This window comes from Lolium perenne, chromosome 4, assembly GCF_019359855.2.
Source record: "Lolium perenne isolate Kyuss_39 chromosome 4, Kyuss_2.0, whole genome shotgun sequence".
Taxonomy (NCBI): domain Eukaryota; kingdom Viridiplantae; phylum Streptophyta; class Magnoliopsida; order Poales; family Poaceae; genus Lolium; species Lolium perenne.
Window position 1 is genome coordinate 38,877,707 of NC_067247.2, and position 21,743 is coordinate 38,899,449.

The following is a 21,743-nucleotide window of genomic DNA, read 5'->3' on the forward strand; positions in this document are numbered from 1 at the left end:
TGCATGCTCTATGTTGCTAGTAGAGGCTGTGGACAAGTTGATACTTGTGACTCCAAGAGGGAGTATTTATGCTCGATAGTGGGTTCATGCCTCCATTGAATCTGGGACAGTGACAGAAAGTTCTAAGGTTGTGGATGTGCTGTTGCCACTAGGGATAAAACATCGATGCTTTGTCTAAGGATATTTGTGTTGATTACATTACACATCATACTTAATGCAATTGTCTGTTGTTTGCAACTTAATACTGGAAGGGGTGCGGATGCTAACCCGAAGGTGGACTTTTTTGGCATAGATGCATGCTGGATAGCGGTCTATGTACTTTGTCATAATGCCCTAAGTAAATCTCATATTAGTCATCATGATATGTATGTGCATTGTTATGCCCTCTCTATTTGTCAATTGCCCAACTGTAATTTGTTCACCCAACATGCTATTTCTTATTGGAGAGACACCACTAGTGAACTGTGGACCCCGGTCCATTCTTTTATATCTGAATACAATCTACTGCAATCATTGTTCTCTGCTGTTCTTCGCAAACAAACATCATTTTCCATACCATACATTTAATCCTTTGTTTACAGCAAGCCGGTGAGATTGACAACCTCACTGTTAAGTTGGGGCAAAGTATTTTGATTGTGTTGTGCAGGTTCCACGTTGGCGCCGGAATCACTGGTGTTGCGCCGCACTACACTCCTCCGCCAACAACCTTCACGTGGCCCTTGACTCCTACTGGTTCGATAACCTTGGTTTCTTACTGAGGGAAAACTTGCTGCTGTACGCATCACACCTTCCTCTTGGGGTTCCCAACGGACGTGTGCTTCACGCGTTATCACAGCACCAGCACCACCATGGGAGTTGTTGATGTCGCCCATGGTGTAGTCGGAGTCGTCGATGAAGCGGTCGAACCGGCGAAGAAGAGCACGAACAGCAGCGAGCAGTCGCGCCGAGATGCTCCCCAAAAACTTTATCGCCCGTCTCCCGGTGCAGGATCTCAACGGACGGGGTTTCGGAGGCCTGCTCTCCCGGACGGCTGTGCACGCAGTCGCCGGGATGAGGAAGACTAGAGAGTAGCGCAACAAAAGGAACTTCGTGAGAGAGACGGACTAGAGAGTTCTACGAGATCTGTCTTTCTCCAGATCTGATCTGTCTCCTTGTATAGCCTGGGAGGAGAGCCGACCCGACCGCGTTGCCACGCGTAGGAAGCCAGGGATACGCGGCGAGCATGCACATGCAGGTCGACACGTACCCAACTCAGTTGGTGCACCAAGAAAAAATTTAGGCTTCCTTGAGTGTGTCTCGAACTCGAGTCACGAAATGCGACGTGCGTGCGTGACGAGCCGAGGGAGGGCGGACGGAGGAGGAGGAGTGCGCGAGGGCTCTTTCTATTCTCACTCACTTGGAAGGACTAGAACAACAGCCTTTATATACCACTCCAACTCTCTCCCAACTAGTAATGTGGGACTAAACTTTGTCCCCTAAGGCTGTTCCAAGTTGCCAACGTGATGGACCTTGAGATTTCAGAAATTGTAAACTACATGGGCTGCCTTATTGGGCTGCAGCCCATCTACATTCAACATGTTTTCGGTATCTCACCCCCTCAAGAAAGGAAGAAGCTTAGATCACACATGCACGACCCCACACACAAAATTAGCGAACTATTCGTTGAAGTTTTCTCCACATTGTAACTAGGTCAACTAGGAAGTCTAAGCTAGGCCTTCTCTGAGTAAGATTACAAAAAAAGGGTAATAATAGGAAAAGGCCACAAACAAAGAATTACAAAATAGAGAAAAAATGTACTCTACAATCCATATTAACTCTCCACAATCAATCGGCAACAATAGTTAATATGAATTGGAAGATGTAGTAAGAATAGTCATTTGGAGTTTCAAATAGTATTAAATACTCATTTTATACATGTATTAATTTATGGTTAGGGACAAATCTTGAAAGACATACATGCCGTGTTGTTCACTCGATGGATGGATGGAGTGAGTAGGAATAGTCAATTCGATGAAACACAAAGAAAAAATCATAGAAAAAGTTACTCGATATGTAGGAATTTTCGAAGCGTCATTCCTTTGATTTTGCTCTTTTTCTCCTGGTTTTGATTTGATCTTGCTGTCTTTAGTCAAGTGTGGACCGAAGCTTCTCTTTTTCTTTGTCCTCTCCACTGTCTGTTGTTGGTGTTGATCCTGTCAAGCAATGAAGCAATGCCACCGGTCAATCAGGATTATAGTGCTCCCTCTATTTTGAAAAGATATTATAAATTTGTCTAAATTTAAATGTATTTTATGTTTAAATTTGTGATATCTTTTTATTGGACGGAGGAAGTATATTAGAATAATCTACAACTAGATAGTACTTTAGATAGCAACGCTTCTAGAGTTCACAAATCTTTGTTATTGCGGATTGCTAAGCGCAACCACAATTGTTTTTTTTAAAGTACACTCTTTCGGTTGCACTTCATTGATAGAAAAGTACAAAGTGCAACTATAATGAGTTGCATTTTAAAGTGTGATTACGCTCTACCGAGATTTGTAAATCTAACTGAGTGATACATAGACAAACCCTTGTTATTATGGCTGAAGCCATCTCTTTCCTGCTTACCGAACGCTCCTTCCTTGCAAAGTTCCAAACTCGTTTTCTTGGTCGCTTGTCTCCATCTCATCCCGTTGGAAAAAGTCTTCCTCACGATTTTCTACTACCGCTAAACTCCAAGTCTAAAGTCTTCTTCACACCTTGACTTCACGATCGAGTTGTGCTGGTCTTAATCTCACAGCTAAACATAAATCGAATTATAAAAGAGATACGGAGTACATATTTAAAAACACTTTCAATAATCCCATACTAATCTCACACCATTCACAAGATCTTTTAAAAGCTTCTATCTCATACGAAAAATACTTTTGAGCGCATCTTTTTAGCCGACATTTTGCAGCTATAATAAATCAGTAAAGCTATATATATGAAAATACCAGAATATATAGATAGTAAAGCAATGCGAAAATTCCGCGTGTAGACTTTGAAACACAAAAGAAGGATTGAACGGCAGTTGTATTATTTCTCGGACAATAACTGCTCAACGTCTAGAAACACGCACCAACTGCCCCATTTCTCACGAGATTATCCCGTACTAAACCTGGTAGAATTCACCACTACTTCCACCAAAAAAGATTGGATCTTTATACCACCATCATTACTGGAAGTAGTCGCTGGTCCTCCCCACATCGCTCCCCAGAGCCAGAAAGATTTCGTCTTCGTTAGCAACTAGTAGCGCAGCTTGCTGGTGCCAATCGCTGGCTCGCTTCTAGAACGCATCTAGCCGGCCGGCCGGAATTCGTGCGTGGACTTCCCCGACGCAGCCCACACGCTAGCACCCCCAGTCCAACACGCGCAGGATTTCCTCCCGGATTCTATTTGATTTCCATCGATTTTTCTTCGGAGGCGTCCTCTTCTTCGTTGAATCCATTCTTGTCCGTGGCCGGAATCGGGATTTGCCCCCCAAATTAGCCTGCTTTAGCTAGCGTCTCGCCATGGGCAACTGCTGCGGCGCGCCGTCGTCGCAGGGCAAGAACCGGCGGAAGCAGAAGGCGAACCCCTTCACGGTCGCCTACAACCGCCCCACCGGCGCCGCGCCGCGGGCGGGGCTGGTGGTGCTGCGGGACCCGACGGGGCGGGACCTCGAGGCGGGCCACGTGCTGGGCGGGGAGCTCGGCCGCGGCGAGTTCGGTGTCACCAAACTCTGCACGGACTCCGCCACGGGGGCGCGGATGGCCTGCAAGTCCATCTCCAAGCGCAAGCTGCGGACCCCCATCGACGTGGAGGACGTGCGGCGGGAGGTGGAGATCATGCGCCACATGCCGCCGCACCCAAACATCGTCAGCCTCAGCGCCGCCTACGAGGACGAGGACGCCGTGCACCTCGTCATGGAGCTCTGCGAGGGTGGCGAGCTCTTCGACAGGATCGTCGCCAGGGGGCACTACACCGAGCGCGCCGCCGCGGCCGTCACACGCACCATCGTCGAGGTGGTACAGGTAACGCCGCTTGCTTGCTTTTCCTGGCTGTCGCTTAGCACTGGTAGTTGGTGACAATTGCTAGTAGCCTAGCACTGGCAGTTGGTGCCCATAGATTGATTCAATTGCCAAGAACTTTTTGCTACTGCCCAAGTTGTGTTAATAGTTCCTAGCACTAGCTCCGACAGTCATGGATTCCTGATGGGAGAATATTCTAGATTTAGTAAGGAAGAGCAACTCATGGTAGCTTTCAGCTTAGCGGAGCTTCAGATAAGCTTCTGAACTTAAATTTAGTTGTTCAGTTGGTAGGGATCGACTGCCTCTTACTAAACCTCGGGCCTTGGTTTTGTTGGTGTTAAATGTTTAACTGAACCGGCAATTAATGAAATGGCGGTATCCCAATTTCTAAGCATATACTCATGCAGGCTCTGTGATGTACACCGCCGATGCTGCACCATGTGTTTGCATCTTAATTTCTTGCATTACTGGATTGTTTTGTGGCATCTAACATGTATTGTTGCCACTTTATTGTGACAGACGTGTCACAGGAATGGCGTCATCCATCGGGACCTCAAACCAGAGAATTTCTTATATGCAAGCAAGAAGGAGAGCTCTCCTCTAAAGGCAATTGATTTTGGGCTATCCGTATTCTTCAGGCCTGGTATGTTCTGCAGAAAACTGATGCTCAAGAACATAACTTTGCAATAAAAGGAATTTGTCTTACCTGCATAAGATAATCGAGTGCAGGGTAAATATAACTAGTCGAAAACCCTGCTCGACATGGCTAGATTCTACGATATAGAAATGTGATTGTATTTCTCATATGACTCCTTATCTTTGGAAATGTTACTGTAGATGTGTGTGTGTGCGCGCGTGTGCACGCTTACTTCTTCCTGGTTAGCAAAACAAGAAATCAAAATATAGCTGTGTATCTCGCATAAACATATTATTTTAATGGTATTACATGGTTAACCTGCAGTCCTGCACCTTATAATCTAAACCACTAAAATAAGTGATACAATCTTTCTTTTTTCTCTGGATTTATGTAGTAATTTAAAGCCTCTCATTGTAAACTTGGAAGCCCTTTGAAGACTATAAATACATCACCCACAATATTTTGCTTGATTTACGCCCTGCAAAATGGAGCTAACTTCATTGATACAGTCTATTGAGAATATATGTAAAATAATTTTGCCTAACCGAAGGGTTTTCATCTCATCGATGGGCTTCTATATGCAGGTGAACGATTTACTGAAATTGTAGGAAGTCCATACTATATGGCCCCGGAGGTCTTAAAGCGCAACTATGGGCCTGAAATTGATGTCTGGAGTGCAGGAGTTATACTTTACATACTTCTTTGTGGTGTGCCACCATTTTGGGCAGGTACTTTTCTTCCTTGATTAGACAGAATGTATGTCGAAGAAATTATAGATGACCTTACAAATTCTTGTGATACTGTGCAGAAACTGAACAGGGAGTAGCACATGCGATTATACGATCTGTAGTAGATTTCAAAAGAGAACCATGGCCTAGAGTATCTGAGCCTGCTAAAGACCTTGTCAAGCGGATGCTGGATCCAAATCCATTGACACGGCTTACTGCAGCACAAGTACTTGGTGAGCATTACCACATTACTTTTTTCTATTGCATAACATTATACCGAACGCTGTCTCCCTCACTTCGGTGGTGAATTGAATCTTATGAGGGTATGCCTGTGTTATGTATTAGCCATGAACAATTGATGAATAATGAACTCACATGATTATACCAGTTGCATTTATGAGACAATTTTCCTATTACTACTGTGACATTGTTAACTTTATGAGCAGAACATCCATGGTTACACGATTCCAAAAAGAATCCGGACATTCAACTTGGTGATGCTGTCCGAGCGAAGCTGCAGCAATTTTCTGCAATGAACAAGTTAAAGAAGAAAGCCTTGAGGGTAAGACTAGCTACATGTTGGTCTCAACTACATCAGCATCCTCTTTGACCAAAAAATCGTTGAATTGGTGACAAAAGAGTTACATTCATGGATTTCTCTAGTTAAATTAACTTATTTTATGCTTTAACCTTTGCAGGTCATTGCTGAGCATTTGTCGTTAGAGGAAGTAGCTGACATAAAGGAAATGTTTGATAACATGGATGTAGGCAAGAACGGGAAACTAACCTTTGAGGAGTTCAAGGCTGGGCTCCGTAAACTTGGAAACAAAATGCATGATTCAGATCTTCGCATGCTGATGGATGCTGTGAGTTACTAAACAAAAATTGTCCACGCTATAGAAATCAAGTCTTTGTTTTGAGAGATGTTTGTTACTCTGCTTTGCAGGCTGATGTCGATAAAAACGGCACCCTAGATTATGGAGAATTTGTTACGGTGTCTGTCCATGTCAAAAAAATTAGCAGCGAAAAACATATCCAGGAGGCCTTCTCGTTCTTCGATAAAAATAAGAGTGGTTATATAGAAATTGAAGAGCTTAGAGAAGCTTTGACTGACGAGTTGGAGGGACCTGCTGATGAAGACATTATCAGTAGCATCATTCATGATGTAGATACAGACAAGGTCAGCTCAATCTTACATAACCCACTAAATTGTACATTTTTCTCCGAACATTATATATGCTATTGACCCAGCTATCTGAAACGAAATTGAAACCAAACAACTATAAAAAAAATCGCTTTGAATATTTGTTTCTGGAATACTGCCACATGCATGGCCCTGGTTAGGTTTCAAAAGTTGCTGCAAGAGATGGTTTTATATAGAGATTCCCTGTAGCTAACTAAAGTATTGGCGATTGCTATCTCTGCACCTATAATTATAATGTTATGAAATCAAAGGCATTGCCAGATAGTCAAGGATAGTACCAGACTGTATAAAGTAAACAACATACCAGCCAGACAAGGATGACTTAATAGGAAATGCAGTTGGCAGTTGAAAATAGCAACATATGACTTGTTCAACCCCTCCCAAGGTCAAGCCTAACAACGATGTGCATATGTGTTCTTTGGATATCACAGGACGGGAAGATAAGCTTCGAAGAGTTCGCGGCGATGATGAAGGCAGGGACAGACTGGAGGAAGGCATCCCGGCAATACTCGCGGCAGAGGTTCACTAACCTGAGCCTGAAGCTTCACAAGGATGGGTCCATCAACGATGATGATAGGAAGTAGACTGGACAGAAATATAGAGATAGGAAGATGCTGATCTTCTCAAGTGTGAGAGTACATAGTTGTTCTTCTGTGCCGGGGTTTGGTCTGTCAGGGTTTTTTTTCCCAGCTTGTTTTTATTTTCTTTTCATACAGTAAATGAGTCGGCTAACTCTCAATTCTTGGCTTTGTAAAGATTAGCGTTTTGTGTCGTCGCCATGTGGCGGCGAGAGCAGAGGTGTATGTTTGCCCAGCTTGTAAGTAAAATTCCTTCTAGTGTAATGTAAAAAGTGGCGTGGAGATTATTTGTTTGATAAGAGTTGTCGACGTTGTCGTTCTTAGCATGTGTGTATCGTCCAGCCTGTGATGCTGCCTTTCTTGATGCACATGGTTTTGCCGTCATTTCCCAGGGTACGCATGAACTCCCCAAATACAATATTTTGTATATATAATTTCTGATCGTGCATTTCGGAATTTTGTAAGTCAAATCATCGACAGAGGTATGCTGTGCAATTTCTAACCCAACAAACCAAACAGCCTCTCTCTACTAGTGAAGGAGACAATCTTACAACATAAGTTGTCATTGAGTGCAAAGAGATGCATTCTCTAAAGAATTGCTACGAACAGACCATGGACAAGATGTTTAGTTGCGTTGCAATCAATAGTATAGTGTAGTTTTTAAGATACCTGTATGAATTTCTAAAAAAATCCTAAGAAAAGATGTTTGGACAAAATATTAGGGTTTGACGTCTGCTGCATTGTCGGGCCATGTTACTGGATCCAGCAGCCCATCTACACCCTGGCTTGGTTCAACTGCAGCCCAATAAGCCGAACGGAGCCACTCGAAATAACGAACCCCGAACAGAGCTGCTGTGCAGGGCAGCGACCTCATTTAGTCCCACCTCGCTGCCTGGAGGGAAGAGGCGGTCGAGCGAGGCTATAAAAGGAGGGGGAGGGCAGCCGTCCAGATCATACCTTTCTCGGCCTTTTGGCTAAGATCAAGTGTAGTATCTGTTCTTATCAGTTTAATATCTGATATGTGGACCATGTGCCCACAATGATATTAAATTTATTTTTTGTGGGGGCGGGCCCACCACAGTGGCTTGCCACTGGGGCCCTCGCGTGTCGCCCAGTGCGTTGCACTACTGCCTGGCCTGGCGCACCCCAACCAAATCAGTTCAGAACTTTGAAATTTGAAATGGGATATCTATTGTAGTTGGTCTCTGGTTTCTTTTCGAATTCTGGCAGATTTTGTCTTCTTTTTTCGCACGATAAATTAGTTTGCTGTCGGTAGCTTTACTGAATGCCAAATCTGACGTTTTCATGCAAGTTCATGATGCCGGGATCAAACCAAACAACAGAGGCAGTACCATTGTGAGCTTTAATCATCACAGCAGTCAAACGCACGCGCGCTCTTGAATTGCTCTGAAATCAACCATTTGATATTGATGACCTCCTCAAAAGTTTCATGGTGCATGCAGAGTTTAACCTCAGAATTCCACAAACTTTTCACAGTAACCACGACATTGTTATTATGGATCAACCATGCATCAAACAGTCAAATCCAGAACGCTCCCACCTCGAAATCATGGCGATGCCTCGACACTCTGTACGAGCGAGACTGCCGACGGTCCACGGCCGTGACGAGCTCCCCGTCATCGCCGTACTTGACGCGGAACCTGGTCACGCGGAGCAGACACTCGTCGCCGTCAGGCAGGCGCTCCGTCTCGTCGGTCCCCTCGCGTCGCAGCCGCTGGACGAGGCAGTAGTACTCGCCAGCGTGCACGAGCTTGGCGTCGACGTGCCTCCAGTCCGGATGCTCGAGGAGCATGCTTTCCTCGCCGACCGTCCAGTCCGGAGGCCGGCGGTGGTCGCTCGATGGAAGGGGGACACGGCAGGCACAGAGACGCCCGTCCGTCTCGTAGCGGTCGTCATCGTGCGCGTGGAGCCCGACCCAGGCGTCCAGCTCGCCGTCGTAGCCGGCGTGGCCTGCGAACGGCAGCTGCCACTGCCAGCCGGCCCAGGACGCCCACTGGCCGGTCGTCGTGTCGTAGGAGAAGGTCCGGACCTCGTCGCGCCACCCAGACGCCAGGGACGCGGACGCGGACACCAAGAAGGCGCGCCTCGACGGGCATACGGCGAGCGCCGAGATGGAGTTGGCGTAGAACGGTGGCGGAAGAGGGTCGGCGCTCCAGAAGCACCGCGAGGAGCCGGAGAAAGGCAGCCAGCACCACGGCCACCCCGCATTGCCGTCCTTGCCATCCGGACTCATGCAGTGCATGCCTCCCGACCCTTCGGACTCCATCTCGAACGCGTACAGCCTGCCGCCGGCGGCCACGGCGTCGTCGTAGCCGTAGTGCAGGCCTTCCGGGACGTCGCACGCTACGGAGAGCGCCGCCGTGTCGGTGTTGTAGACGTAGGTGACGCCGCAGTGCTTGGGAGTTTGGGACGCAGGCCGAACTCGTTGGGGCTGGATCCCGTGGTGACGATGCAGCTGCCCAGGGCGGTGAACCGCGCGGCCACGCCTTCTACGGCCATTGGCACCTCGATGCGGATTACAGAAGGATGAGGCAGGAGCCGAGCAGAGTCGGACCCAACGCCGTCGTCGGCGGCGTCCATGTCAAGCTTGTAGATGCCGTACTCGTGTTCGTGGTCGTCCAGCACCAAGTACAGATGCCGTTTCGCTGCGGCCGCCGTCCGCTGATGTTGCTGGTCAGCCGCGTGGCCTGACTGGCGATCTTGATCCGACCCGAGCCGGCTGGTTGTAGCAGACGCTGGAACCTCCTCCGCGTGCGAATCCCCATTGATGATCGGATTCCCTGAGATGCGTCTCGCAGTCAGATTCCGGCAGGGAACGGCGACGTGGGTCGCGTCGTGGCGGCAGACGGGTTGGATACGGGAGGTGATGAGGCGGTTGGGTCGACGGAGAAACGACCGCCACGCCCACATCTCGATGGTGCCACCGTTGGCGAGGTCGATGGGGCCGGCCGGGGTTTTTAAGGTTTATTGGCGTACAGCACGCTGGTCGATCGAGTCGCGTGCGGTTAAGCCAAAGCGGACGCGCAGGGGTGCTGGGTGCAGACGTGCAGGTAATTAAGGGAAGGAAATGTGTACATGTCTCGATCGGCAAGTCAAGTCCGATCCGGCAGTCTCATTCTGGCAGCTCTGCTCATTGCTCCAAGAGGTCCAGGCCAGTGTGGCTATGTCTTGTTTGCACTACCCGCGGCTACATTTTCAGGTGTGCTTCATCTTGGCTGCTACTGTAAAAGTGGGTATGCTTAATGAGCTACTTCACACTAAGTATTTCCATGGAGGAGGCTCAGGGGATTGCGGATCTGGAGGAGATGCCGTGAAGCAGAGCGTTTGGTCATCGTTGGGTGACAACACCACCGCTCATGGAGGAATTGCTGCGATTCTCTATGACTGGGCCCACACGGTGGATCCTGTTGAGGTCACGGGGGATTTGGAGGCTTCTACGTTCCCTGTTCCTTTGCTGCCGCAAGGTGTTGAGGGAGAATCCTTAAAAGGGACCAATACCAGGAAGATCACCATTACCAAAAATGGAGGAGAATCCAGAGAGTTCTCGCAGAGTTTTCCAAAGAAGAACCTAGAGCGAGAAGGCGATGAGGGAAGCGGCAGAGGCTTTGGAGCTCTTAAGGAAGACACCGGTGGGGATCATAGCTCTATCTGTTCCACCAAATCGAAGGATTTCATAACTTCTGGGGCCAAATCCTGCCAGGCCACCAACTCCAGCAGGATGGTCCCCCCCCCCCCCCAAGGAAGACTCGATCTACATCAGCAGTTCATACGACCAGGAGAGAAAGATGCCACCGTTGAAGGTGGAGGATCTGACAGCCATCTCCATAATGGCAACGATCAAGAGGTTCACCAGGCACCTGCTCAGGGGGAAGAAGAAGGTGGAGTTTGAAGGGGAATTCAAGGAGGGCTGCAACGAAATTCTATGAAAGGTGCGTGTAATTTTAAATCCAGCTGCACAAATTGTTTCCATGTTCACGAGCATTTCTGTGATGAGGAGAGTGAGGATTCAGAGGGGTCTGAAGATGTTTTCTGTCAAGCTGCATCCCCTGTCTGCTTTGACGATTTTATTGCTATTGCAGAAGACAGGAGAGGTGTCACTTCCAAAAAGGAAACTAGGAAAAAATAAAATGATTGAGATTGAGGATAGAATTAGGAAATTTAGATTGCGTTTTCAATATTTTGGTAGGGGGACAGGTCCTAGTGAGCTAGAACATGAGGGGCAACGCTCCCTTGCAACATAGAGCAGCAGAACATGTTGAAAAACCTGCCAAGGAAGAGGCTGAAATAGGATGGTTTAAGATCTGCAAAGGGAAGATGGTGCGACAGAACATAGACCCTCTCCTGGAATCAAGACGAGTGTTAGGGATTGAGAAGACTATCTTGGTGTTTCTTAGGCCACGGGCAGGAAACTCAGTTACCCATGCTTGTCAACGTCCATGGAGGAAACCGGGAGACGATATTCAGTGTTTTGTAGGGATTATAATTTCTATAAAAACTATTCCATGTTGTGGACAGGGGAAAAACAATATAAGCCCAAGGCCTAGCCTGCCAAAGACAGGAAAGCAGAGTAACTTGTGCCCACATAAGACAACATGTCCTGCGATAGAGAAGATATTTGTCCCTGGACACTTAGACACTCTCCTTTACGAGGGGATCGGGAGCCTAAGATTAGGGTTCCAGAGGCGACACAGACGGCAGAAATCACGGGTGAGATGGGAGAGCGCTATGAGGGCAATGGAGGTGGAGGAAATTTTGGCAGAGAAGGTGGTGGACCTAGCAGTAAACAACAGTTCGGGGATACAGAGGTAACAACTTCCAGGGCCCCCTTCTCTCATCCAGGTCAATTTGGGGGAAATCTGTTTCAGAATGGGCAGAATCGTTTTGGGGGTGGACAAGGACAGTTCAACAATTCAAACAGGGGTCAATATGGGCAAGGTCAAGGACAATTTGGAGGAAATTAATTCCAAGAGGGAAGAGCTGGGGAAAGAGAGTAATTTCAAGCCATGAATTATGTTCAGAAAGCTGCATCAAGTGGTCCGAGGGAGTCTCTGTAGGATAGAACATGAATACTAATGAGAGATCCACTGTTTGTGCAACAATAGTAGCTTCTTCAGGTGCTACTCAACATGTTCAGGTTGGATCAAGCTCTGAAACAGATTTTGCAGCGAAAAAAACTACGCCAACAGATAGCCTTGTATGCAACAAGTGTGGGAAGAAAGGGCATGTATCAAAGGATTGTGCTGAGGAAGTGAAGTGTGCTAAATGTGGAAAAGGACACCTCTCTTCAAGATGTGCTTGGCTGAAGTAGAAGAAAACAACTGCAAATCTGGTTGGTTTTGGGGGACCTGGTCTCTGTTGTTTCGTTGCTGAGCATGCAAAGGAGAGTTTTGGAGCTGAAGAGAAAGGGAAGGAAATAGCAATTGTTAAAGTTCAGGAAGTGGATTTTAAAGTAGATGAGGAATTACTGGTGATGTGTTTGGGGAGAACTTACCCATGGAAATGGACCTGGTAGGCAAAAGAAGTCTCTACAGGACGTTTCTGATACGTCGCAAATGTATCTATAATTTTTGATGCTCCATGCTTGTTCTACACCAATTTCTATATGTTTGGTTTACTTTTATGCATTTTTCGGAACTAACCTATTGACAAGATGCCACAGTGCCAGTTCCCTGTTTTATGTTGTTTTTGTATTTCAGAAAAGTTGTTCACGAAATATTCTCGGAATTGGACGAAACAAAAGCCAAAGTTCCTATTTTACCGAAGCGAAGATGGAGTCCAAAGCAGAGAAGGAGGGGGCACCGAGGCGGCCAAACCACCCCTAGGTGCGGGCTGGCCTTGACCTGCGCCTAGGCATGGTGTGGGGCCCTCGGGTGCCCACCGACCTCGCCCTTCCGCCTATATAAAGCCTTCGACACAAAAACCCCAAATATACAAGCCTCCGTCCATGAAAAGTTCCATCGCGACCGCCATCGTCCAGAGAATATCCGGGGTCAGAAGTCTCTGTTCTGGCACGCTGTCGGGATGGGGAATTGCCCCCGGAGCCATCTCCATCGACTCCACCACCATCTCCATCGCCGTTGCTGACTCCCATGATGAGGAGGGAGTAGTTCTCCCTCGGGTATGAGGGCTCTACCGGTAGCTATCTGGTTTATATCTCTCTCCCCCATGTACTTCAATACAATGATCTCATGAGCTGCCTTACATGATTGAGTTCCGTATGATGAGCTTTGTAATATAGATATCATTATGCTATTCAAGTGAATTTACTTATGTGATCTCTGGAGACTCCTTGTCCCACGTGTGTAAAGGTGGAGTGTGTGCACTGTGTGGGTATTTTAGGTTATATTTCACAGAATACTTGTTCATTGAATTATGATTTGAGTTGGATGTCTCTATGAAATTGTGGTGTGTTAGTACCACCTACGAATGCTCAAAGTATAGCGCGGGGTGTTTATTAGTACTTGGGAATACATCTTTAAGGTTTGCTTTTGCAGCCCTACACGGTGAATTAGTGTTCGTTATCCAGCCAGAGAGTAGTTCAGAATAGCATAGTGAAGTGCTTATATTTATATTCCTTTATGATTACATTATTGAGAGTGACCACTAGTGAAAGTATGATCCCTAGGACTTGTTTCCAAACATCGAATCACTGTTTATTTACTATGTTACTGCATGTTTACTTGCTGACATATTTATTTCAGATTGTTATTTCCACTCATATTCATCCATATCACTTGCATTTTACCATCTCTTCGCCGAACTAGTGCACCTATACATCTGAAAAGTGTATTGGGTGTGTCGGGGACACAAGAGACTTCTTGTATCTTAATTGCAGGATTGCTTGAGAGGGATATCTTTGACCTCTACCTCCTTGAGTTCGATAAACCTTGGGTGATCCACTTAAGGGAAACTTGCTGCTGTTCTACAAACCTCTGCACTTGGAGGCCCAACACTATCTACAAGAATAGAAGCGTGCGTAGATATCAGTTTCCTAGTCAACTTTCCATAAGCTGCAATGATTCGTGAAGTGGCAACCTATGAATGGGTCACAAAGAGTGGTCATATGAGAATTTGGCAGCTGGGAAACTTGATATAGTTTGGGTCAGGGCTAAAAGAGTACCAAGCACACTAAAAAAATACCAAGTGATCCGTGAAGTGGGTTCTACCTTAGGACATGTGATTGAGGTTGATATGGATACTTTTAGGAAGAATGGAAACATAATAATCTTGGTTGGAGTAGTGGACCATAAAAACATACCTGCCATGGCCAAGATCACTACCAAGAAATTGATGATTTACTACATCTATATCCAAGTAGAGCAGGTGGTGGAGGTAGGATGGCTGAGGCCAGAAGAAGAATACATGCAAGACTTTGATGAGATGGAGGACACTTTGTCACAGGAAATGGGAGACAAATGAGCTAAGAGGCAGAGGAATGATACAAATGGCCGAGAGATAGACAAAGAACTAAACATTCAAGCAAGTGAACAAACTAGGAAAGCTCTGGAGGCAAGAGAAGAAGAAATAAAAAAAAGTAGAATGATCTTGATGTGGCTACTCTAGTAAAGAAGAAGGCAATGGTTTCATCAATGGAGACAAACAAGCCACCAAATGTGAGGGCACACGGAGTTGAAGAGGCATGGATAAATGCTGAAGGGAAGAAGGCAGGAATGGAATAAGCTGGGAATGTGGAGGAAACTGGAGATAATGGAGGGGGATTTGACTTAGACATGAGAGATCAATCTGAAGGAATAGATAGGAAATACAAGCTTGATTTATCTAGAGATGAGGGTGATAGGGTTGGAGAATCTGAGTCTTCTCTAAGCATTGATACAAACGTATCTATAATTTTTGATGCTCCATGCTTATTTTACACCAATTTATATATGATTTGCTTACACTTCATTGCACTTTTATACATTTTCCGGCACTAATCTATTAACAAGATGCAACAGTGCCAGTTCCCTATTTTCTGATGTTTTGTATTTCAGAAAAGTTGTACAGGAAATATTCTCGGAATTGGATGAAACAAAAGCCGAAGTCAATATTTTACCATAACGAAGACGAAGTCCAGAGGAGAGACGAACAGAGGCCACAAGGCGGCCATACCACCCCATGGCACGGACCCAGGCCTCGCCGCGCCATGGCATGGCGTGGGCCCCCAGGCCTCCAACGGCCTCGCCCTTCCGCCTATTTACTCACGATCTTGGGAAAAACCTAAACACCCGAGCCTCCATCCACGAAAAGTTCCGTCGTGGCCGTCATCGCAGACCCTAGCTCGGGAGGGTTCTGAAGCTCTTCCTGGCACCCTGTCGGAGAGGGAGATCATCACCGGAGGCCTCTACATCGCCATGCCCGCCTCTGAAGTGATGTGTGAGTAGTTCATCCCTAGACTATGGGTCCATATCAGTAGCTAGATGGTTGTCTTCTTCAATTTATGCCTCATGTTTAGACCTTGTGAGCTGCCTATCATGATCAAGATCATCTTTCTGTAATGCTACATGTTGTTTTTGCTGGGATCCTATGAATATTGAATACTATGTTGAGATCAACTATATATACTTATCATATGTTATTTGTGATCTTGCATGCTCTCCGTGACTAGTAGTTGCTCTGGACAAATAAATGCTTGTGACTCCAAGAGGGAGTATTTATGCTCGATACTAGGTTCCTGCCTCTAGTTTTCTGGAAGTGACAATAACTTCTATGATTGTAGATGTGTTGTTGCTACTAGGAAGAAATCAACAATGTTTTGTCCAAGGGTAATTCTATTGTTTAGTTTACACTAATTGCTTAATGCGATAATCTGTTGCTTGTAACTTAATACTGGAAGGGGTTCGGACGATAACCGGAAGGTGGATTATTAGTCATAGACGCAGTTGGATTACGGTCTATGTATTATGTTGTAATGCCCAAACGAATCTCATAGTAATCATCTTGTCATGTATGGTCTTTATTCTGTCAATTTGCCTAGATGTAATTTGTTCACCCAACATGTTACTTATCTTTATGGAGAGACACCTCTAGTGAACTATGGACCCTCGTCCTTTCCTTTACACTGATACAACATCCTATTCTGTTTACTTACTGCAAGCACAGTTCTCTTTAATTCCGCTGCAAACAATCATCATCTTTCAATACTATATGTCTAATTCTTTGTGTTCAGCAAAACCGGTGAGATTGACAACCTCACTGTAAGTTGGAGCAAAGTATTTTGGTTATGTTGTGTGCAGATTCCACGTTGTTGCTGACGCCGGTAGTGCGCCTTGCCAATAGTCAGCTAGCAACACCTTCAGAAGTCACACCTTTCTCCTACTGTTCGATTAAACCTTGGTTTCTTACTGAGGGAAAACTTGCTGCTGTGCTCATCATACCTTCCTCTTGGGGTCCCCCAATGGTGTGCAATCTGCGCTCATCAAGCTGATTTTCTGGCGCCGTTGTCGGGGAGAAAGAGGATTTCTGCAAGGGGATTCTCTCATCTCCAATCTCTTTACTTTGTTATAGTTTTGCTTAGTTTATTTTACTTTGTCTTGTTTACTTCATTATATAAAAAACACAAAAAAATAGTGTCTATTACAGCTTTATTTCTTTTGTTCTACTTTAATTTTGCTAGAATGGATACTCCTGAAAACACTAAGTTGTATGACTTTACTAGCACAAACAACAACGATTTTATTTGTACACCTATTGGTCCACCTGCTCTTGAAGCAGCTTTTTATGAAATTAAACCTGCTTTGTTAAATCTTGTTATGAAAGAGCAATTTTCTGGTGTTAGTACTGATGATGCTACTTCTCACCTTAATAATTTTGTTGAGCTTTGTGAGATGCAAAAGTATAAAGATGTAGATGGTGACATTATAAAACTAAAATTGTTTACTTTCACTTTGAGAGGGAGAGCTAAAGATTGGTTGCTATCTTTGCCTATAAGTAGTATTGATTCTTGGGTTAAATGCACAAATGCTTTTATTGGAAAATATTATCCTCCCGCTAAGAATATATCCTTGAGAAGTGACAAAATTTGATAATGAACATGTTGCTCAAACTTGGTAAAGAATGAAATCTTTGGTAAAGAATTGTCCCACTCATGGACTTTCTACTTGGATGATCATCCAAACTTTTTATGCAGGACTAAAATTTTCTTCAAGAAACCTTCTGGATTCAGCTGCTGGAGGTACATCTATGCCCATTACTTTGGGGCTGCAACAAAACTTCTTGATGATATGATGATAAATTATTCTGAATGGCACACCGAGAGAGCTCCGCAAGGTGAGAAGGTAAATTCTGTTGAAGAAACCTCTTCTTTGAGTGATAAGATTGATACTATTATGTATATTCTTGTTAATGGTAAAGCTCATGTTGATCCAAATAATATTTCGTTAGCTTCTTTAGTTGCTCAAGATGAGCATGTTGATATGAACTTCATTAAAAACAATAATTTCAACAACAATGCGTATAGGAACAATTTTGGTAGCAACAATTATATGTCATATCCTTCTAATAGTGGCAATGGTTATTATGGTAGATCTATGCCTAGTGAGGAAAAGATTTTAGAAGTTGAAAAGGCCAAAGAACTTTATGCAATGCAATATGAGAAAAATAAAGTGTTCACTAAAACCATGGAAGAACAATCTTCTATGTTGAAAAATATTAACCATCAACTTGAGAATTTAAATAGGGAGATTTCTGCTTTGCAAGTCAAAATTTCAAATGCTGAAACTTGTATTTCATCCTTGTCTGAAGCACAAACTTCTTTGATTAATAAAATGGCTGTTAAACCTATAACTATGGATGAAAATCCCTTCGCTACGGCAAATACCATTCAAGTTAGAATTGATTACAATGTTAGGATGTTAGCGGAATTGCATGCTAGGTGGGAAAGAGAAGATGAAATTGCTAGAATTAATAATTTGACAAACAATAGTACCATCACCACCACCAGTAGTAATGAAGTCTCAAATGCTAGCAAATCTCCTACTATTAATGGTAAAATAATTGGTGTAGGAAAAGTCCTCACTCCTTCTACAAAATTGCCTAGAACCACTGAAATTGTTTCTGATAAGTGTGCTGAAATTTTTTCGGAGTACGGGAGACAATAGTCCTTTTACCTTTGATCATATTGACTTTGATTTTGATGATTGCAATATCTCTAAAGTAATAATTTCTTACAAAAGCTTGCTAGAAGTCCTAATTCTAGTGCTATAAATATGGCTTTTACAAAGCATATTAGAAATGCTCTCATGCAAATTAGAGAAGAGAAATTAAAGCGTGAAACTTCTATTCCTAAAAAATTAGAAGATGGCTGGGAGCCCATCATTAAGATGAAAGTAGATGACTTTGATTGCAATGCTTTATGTGATCTTGGTGCAAGTATTCTGTTATGCATAGAAAAATCTATGATATGCTTGATTTGCCACCGTTGGAACAATGTTATTTGGATGTTCATCTTGTTGATATTGCTAGAAAAAATCTTTGGTGAGAGTTAATAATGTTCTTATTATGGTTAATAATAACTTTTTCCCCGTTGATTTTGTTGTTTTGTATATTGAATGCAATGCTTCTTGTCCAATTATTTTGGGAAGACCGTTTCTTAGAACTGTTGGTGTTGGAATTGATATGAGAGATGGGATTATTAAATATAAATTCCCACTCAAGAAAGGTATGGAACACTTCCCTAGAAAAAGAAATAATTCACCTTATGATTCTATTATTAGAACAGGTTGTGATGTTGATACTTCTTCACTTGATAATACTTGAAGGTAGCTCTTTTTCTGCGCCCAGCTGAAAGGAGTTAAAGAAAATCACTCTTGGGAGATAACCCATGTTTTATTTAAGTAATTTTTCTTTTGTTGAGTCTTGAAAGTTATTACGTCTGTAATAACCTCTCCTTATCATTTTTATTTCATTTTTGTGCTAGGAATAGCCTCTAATAGAGAGGAAGTAATATTTGGGGAAGTTGCTGTCCTGAAACAGATTCTTGTTGTCACCATAAAATTCGTATTCCCAGCCAGAACATAATTTTGAGCTACCAATTTTTGAGTATATGCCCCAGGTTATTGTCTAACTTTCTTTACTTTAACACTTTTTGATCCGAGTAATAGAAGATTTTGGAAAAATCGATCTTTACCTACTGTTATGTTTTGATAGATTTCTACCACTATTTGCATTTTCCTCTTAATCTCTTTCTTTTTTAGTGCTCTTGAGAAAAGAGCTTTTTGAAGAAGTAGCTACAGTAGCTAATTCTTTAATAGATGTTTTATATATGTTAGAACTGAATTCAAGTGGATTTGTTATTTTGATTGCACTAATGCTTCTAATAAGAATTGTGTGAAGTTTTGTATGAAGGAAGCTTTCAAGTGTAGGGAAAGAAGAATGATGTAATGAGATGAAGTATGGACAAAATATCAAGCTTGGTGATGCCCATGTTACCCCGAGAAATATCCAAGAGGTACAAGCGTCAAATCTTGGGGATGCCCAAGGCATCCCCTCTTCATCAACGAAGCATCATGTCATCTTTCTACGCGCTATATTTTTATTGCTTCATACGCTATGTGTTGTTTTTGGAGCGTCTTTATATATTTTTTAGTTTAGTTTTTTTTCTGTAGCATATGGTTGGATCCTAGCATATTTTTTTTGGAGAATGACACACTCCGTTTTGATTGCATATAACACTCTAGTTTTCACTCTTATTGTTCTGCGAGTGTTCTAGTTTGCTAGTACCACGTTTAGCTCTTGGTTTTCTATTCCTATCTTGTTCAGAGCTTGTTAGTTTTCTTTATTCATGTATGATTAGCTCTCTGGTCCATATTGATTTTCATTTATGATAGTTATTTCAAATAAGTTGATTGGTGTTGGAGACGAGTAAAATGTTTCATGCTTATAGTGACGCAAAAGAAAGTTTGTCTAGACTGTGGTAGACTTTGGCACGTTATGTTGGATGTTATTCTTGTTATATGCTTAGTATTTATTGTTGTAGCATGACTTGTCTCAAATAGCTGAGAGTGCACAATGTGCTATTGAAAGAATCATGTGTTGTTTTCATCATAAAAGCATAATATTGTGGTATTCTCCTTTGATGCTTTATTGGGTTGACTTGGCACATGTTTACATCATGTTATGAATACAACCAGTCAACTAAAGCCTCTATGATCATTTATTTTTTGACTTTTAATATCACTTTATGGTTTTATTAATAATGTTTTGTCGCTATGCATGATTATGACTATTATTGCTCTCTTAGTTGGTCACTCACAGTCTTTTGCTAGCCTTCGCCCGTACTTAGTATGAGCTCTACTCATGCATCCAACTCCTAAAAACCAAAGTTGACAATTGAGTCCACCATATCTACCTATTAGCATTATTGCTATTCCAAGTATATTCATCATGATTTTATTTATCTTTCAAATTAAATTTTGTCATGATAAAATTAGTTAGTAAAGCTCCCACGAACTTGATGGCACATTTACTTTCTTGCACTTAATAAACTTGAGCCATTGTGACTATCTTATGAAGATTATATGCTTGCAAATTACGAGTTGGGAGTTAGCACAACCATGCTTTCATGGGGAACGCTTTCAACATTGCACTTATTCCTATTTAGTTGATGTCATGTTTTTTGTTTATGGATGCCTAGCGGTGCGAAATAAAATGGAAACTTGTAAGTACATGAAGTTTGTATATATGTTAGAGAAACGCCTGGGCGGCCAATTTAAGCCATGCATCATTCATGGTGGAAATTTACAGCGAATCATAGTGAACATTCTATAAAGCATCTTCAATAAAAAGCTATGCCCATAGTAAATAAAAGGATTGTTGAGATGCTCATTGTCTGTTTGTCTTGTCATTTTGGCATGGGATTGCTCCTATATCTGCAGGAGTACTTCTATATCATGGGGCAAGAGGTACCCCATTGGCGTTCTCAATGATACATGTATACTTACAATGACAAGAACTTATTTGGGACCTAAGTTGAGTAGCATGAGGTTTAGGTACTCGTATTCAAGGGGCACGAGATTTTAAACTTGTGATTTGTCAAGCATATAACTCATATTTTCCCTCACATTAACTTTAACCATTCAAAATGCTTATGATAGGGGTAATGAGAGCTCAAAGCTAATGAGTACCATAATTTTTGGAAGATTTATAAAACTTGTTAATCTTGCTTCCTTCTTCGAAGAACTTCTCTTTTAATTTTAAGTTGAGACTTCATCTTCTTCTTTATGCACCAATTAAGAGAGAATAGTTATCATTCTGAGTATAATATGCATAGTCCAAAAATTTATTATTGATTGATTCATGATTATGATATTGCTTGTTCTCAGATTACTTGTATCTAGTCACATTTTGAATTTTAAAGGTGTCCTATCATTTATGTTTTGCTACTTTATAAAGGACATGATGAGTACCACTTTGCTATGTTTTCTCTATGCTCATAAATAAACAGTTGCTTTCAATGCACAATTATTCATGATCCTTTGTTTGAGTTACTTCTCATGTTATAACATAGTTGCTAAGTTGTACTGTTAGAATTATATCTATCATGCCTAT

At 43.2% G+C, this 21,743-nt stretch overlaps 1 protein-coding gene and 1 non-coding gene across 2 annotated transcripts; both read left to right on the forward strand.

Annotated features, from left to right (window-relative positions):
- Nucleotides 1-3,067: 3,067 nt before the first annotated feature.
- Nucleotides 3,068-7,477, forward strand: LOC127292223 (calcium-dependent protein kinase 8). The gene is made up of 8 exons (XM_051321576.2): nt 3,068-4,034; nt 4,551-4,674; nt 5,253-5,396; nt 5,477-5,629; nt 5,843-5,958; nt 6,095-6,262; nt 6,343-6,576; nt 7,032-7,477. The coding sequence occupies exons 1-8, from the start codon at nt 3,534-3,536 to the stop codon at nt 7,182-7,184; spliced, it is 1,593 nt and encodes a 530-aa protein (XP_051177536.1). The 5' UTR covers nt 3,068-3,533; the 3' UTR covers nt 7,185-7,477.
- Nucleotides 7,478-8,131: 654 nt separating this feature from the next.
- LOC127297833 (U2 spliceosomal RNA) lies at nt 8,132-8,328 on the forward strand. The gene has a single exon (XR_007849521.1). It is a non-coding gene; the product is annotated as a U2 spliceosomal RNA (small nuclear RNA).
- Nucleotides 8,329-21,743: the final 13,415 nt, after the last annotated feature.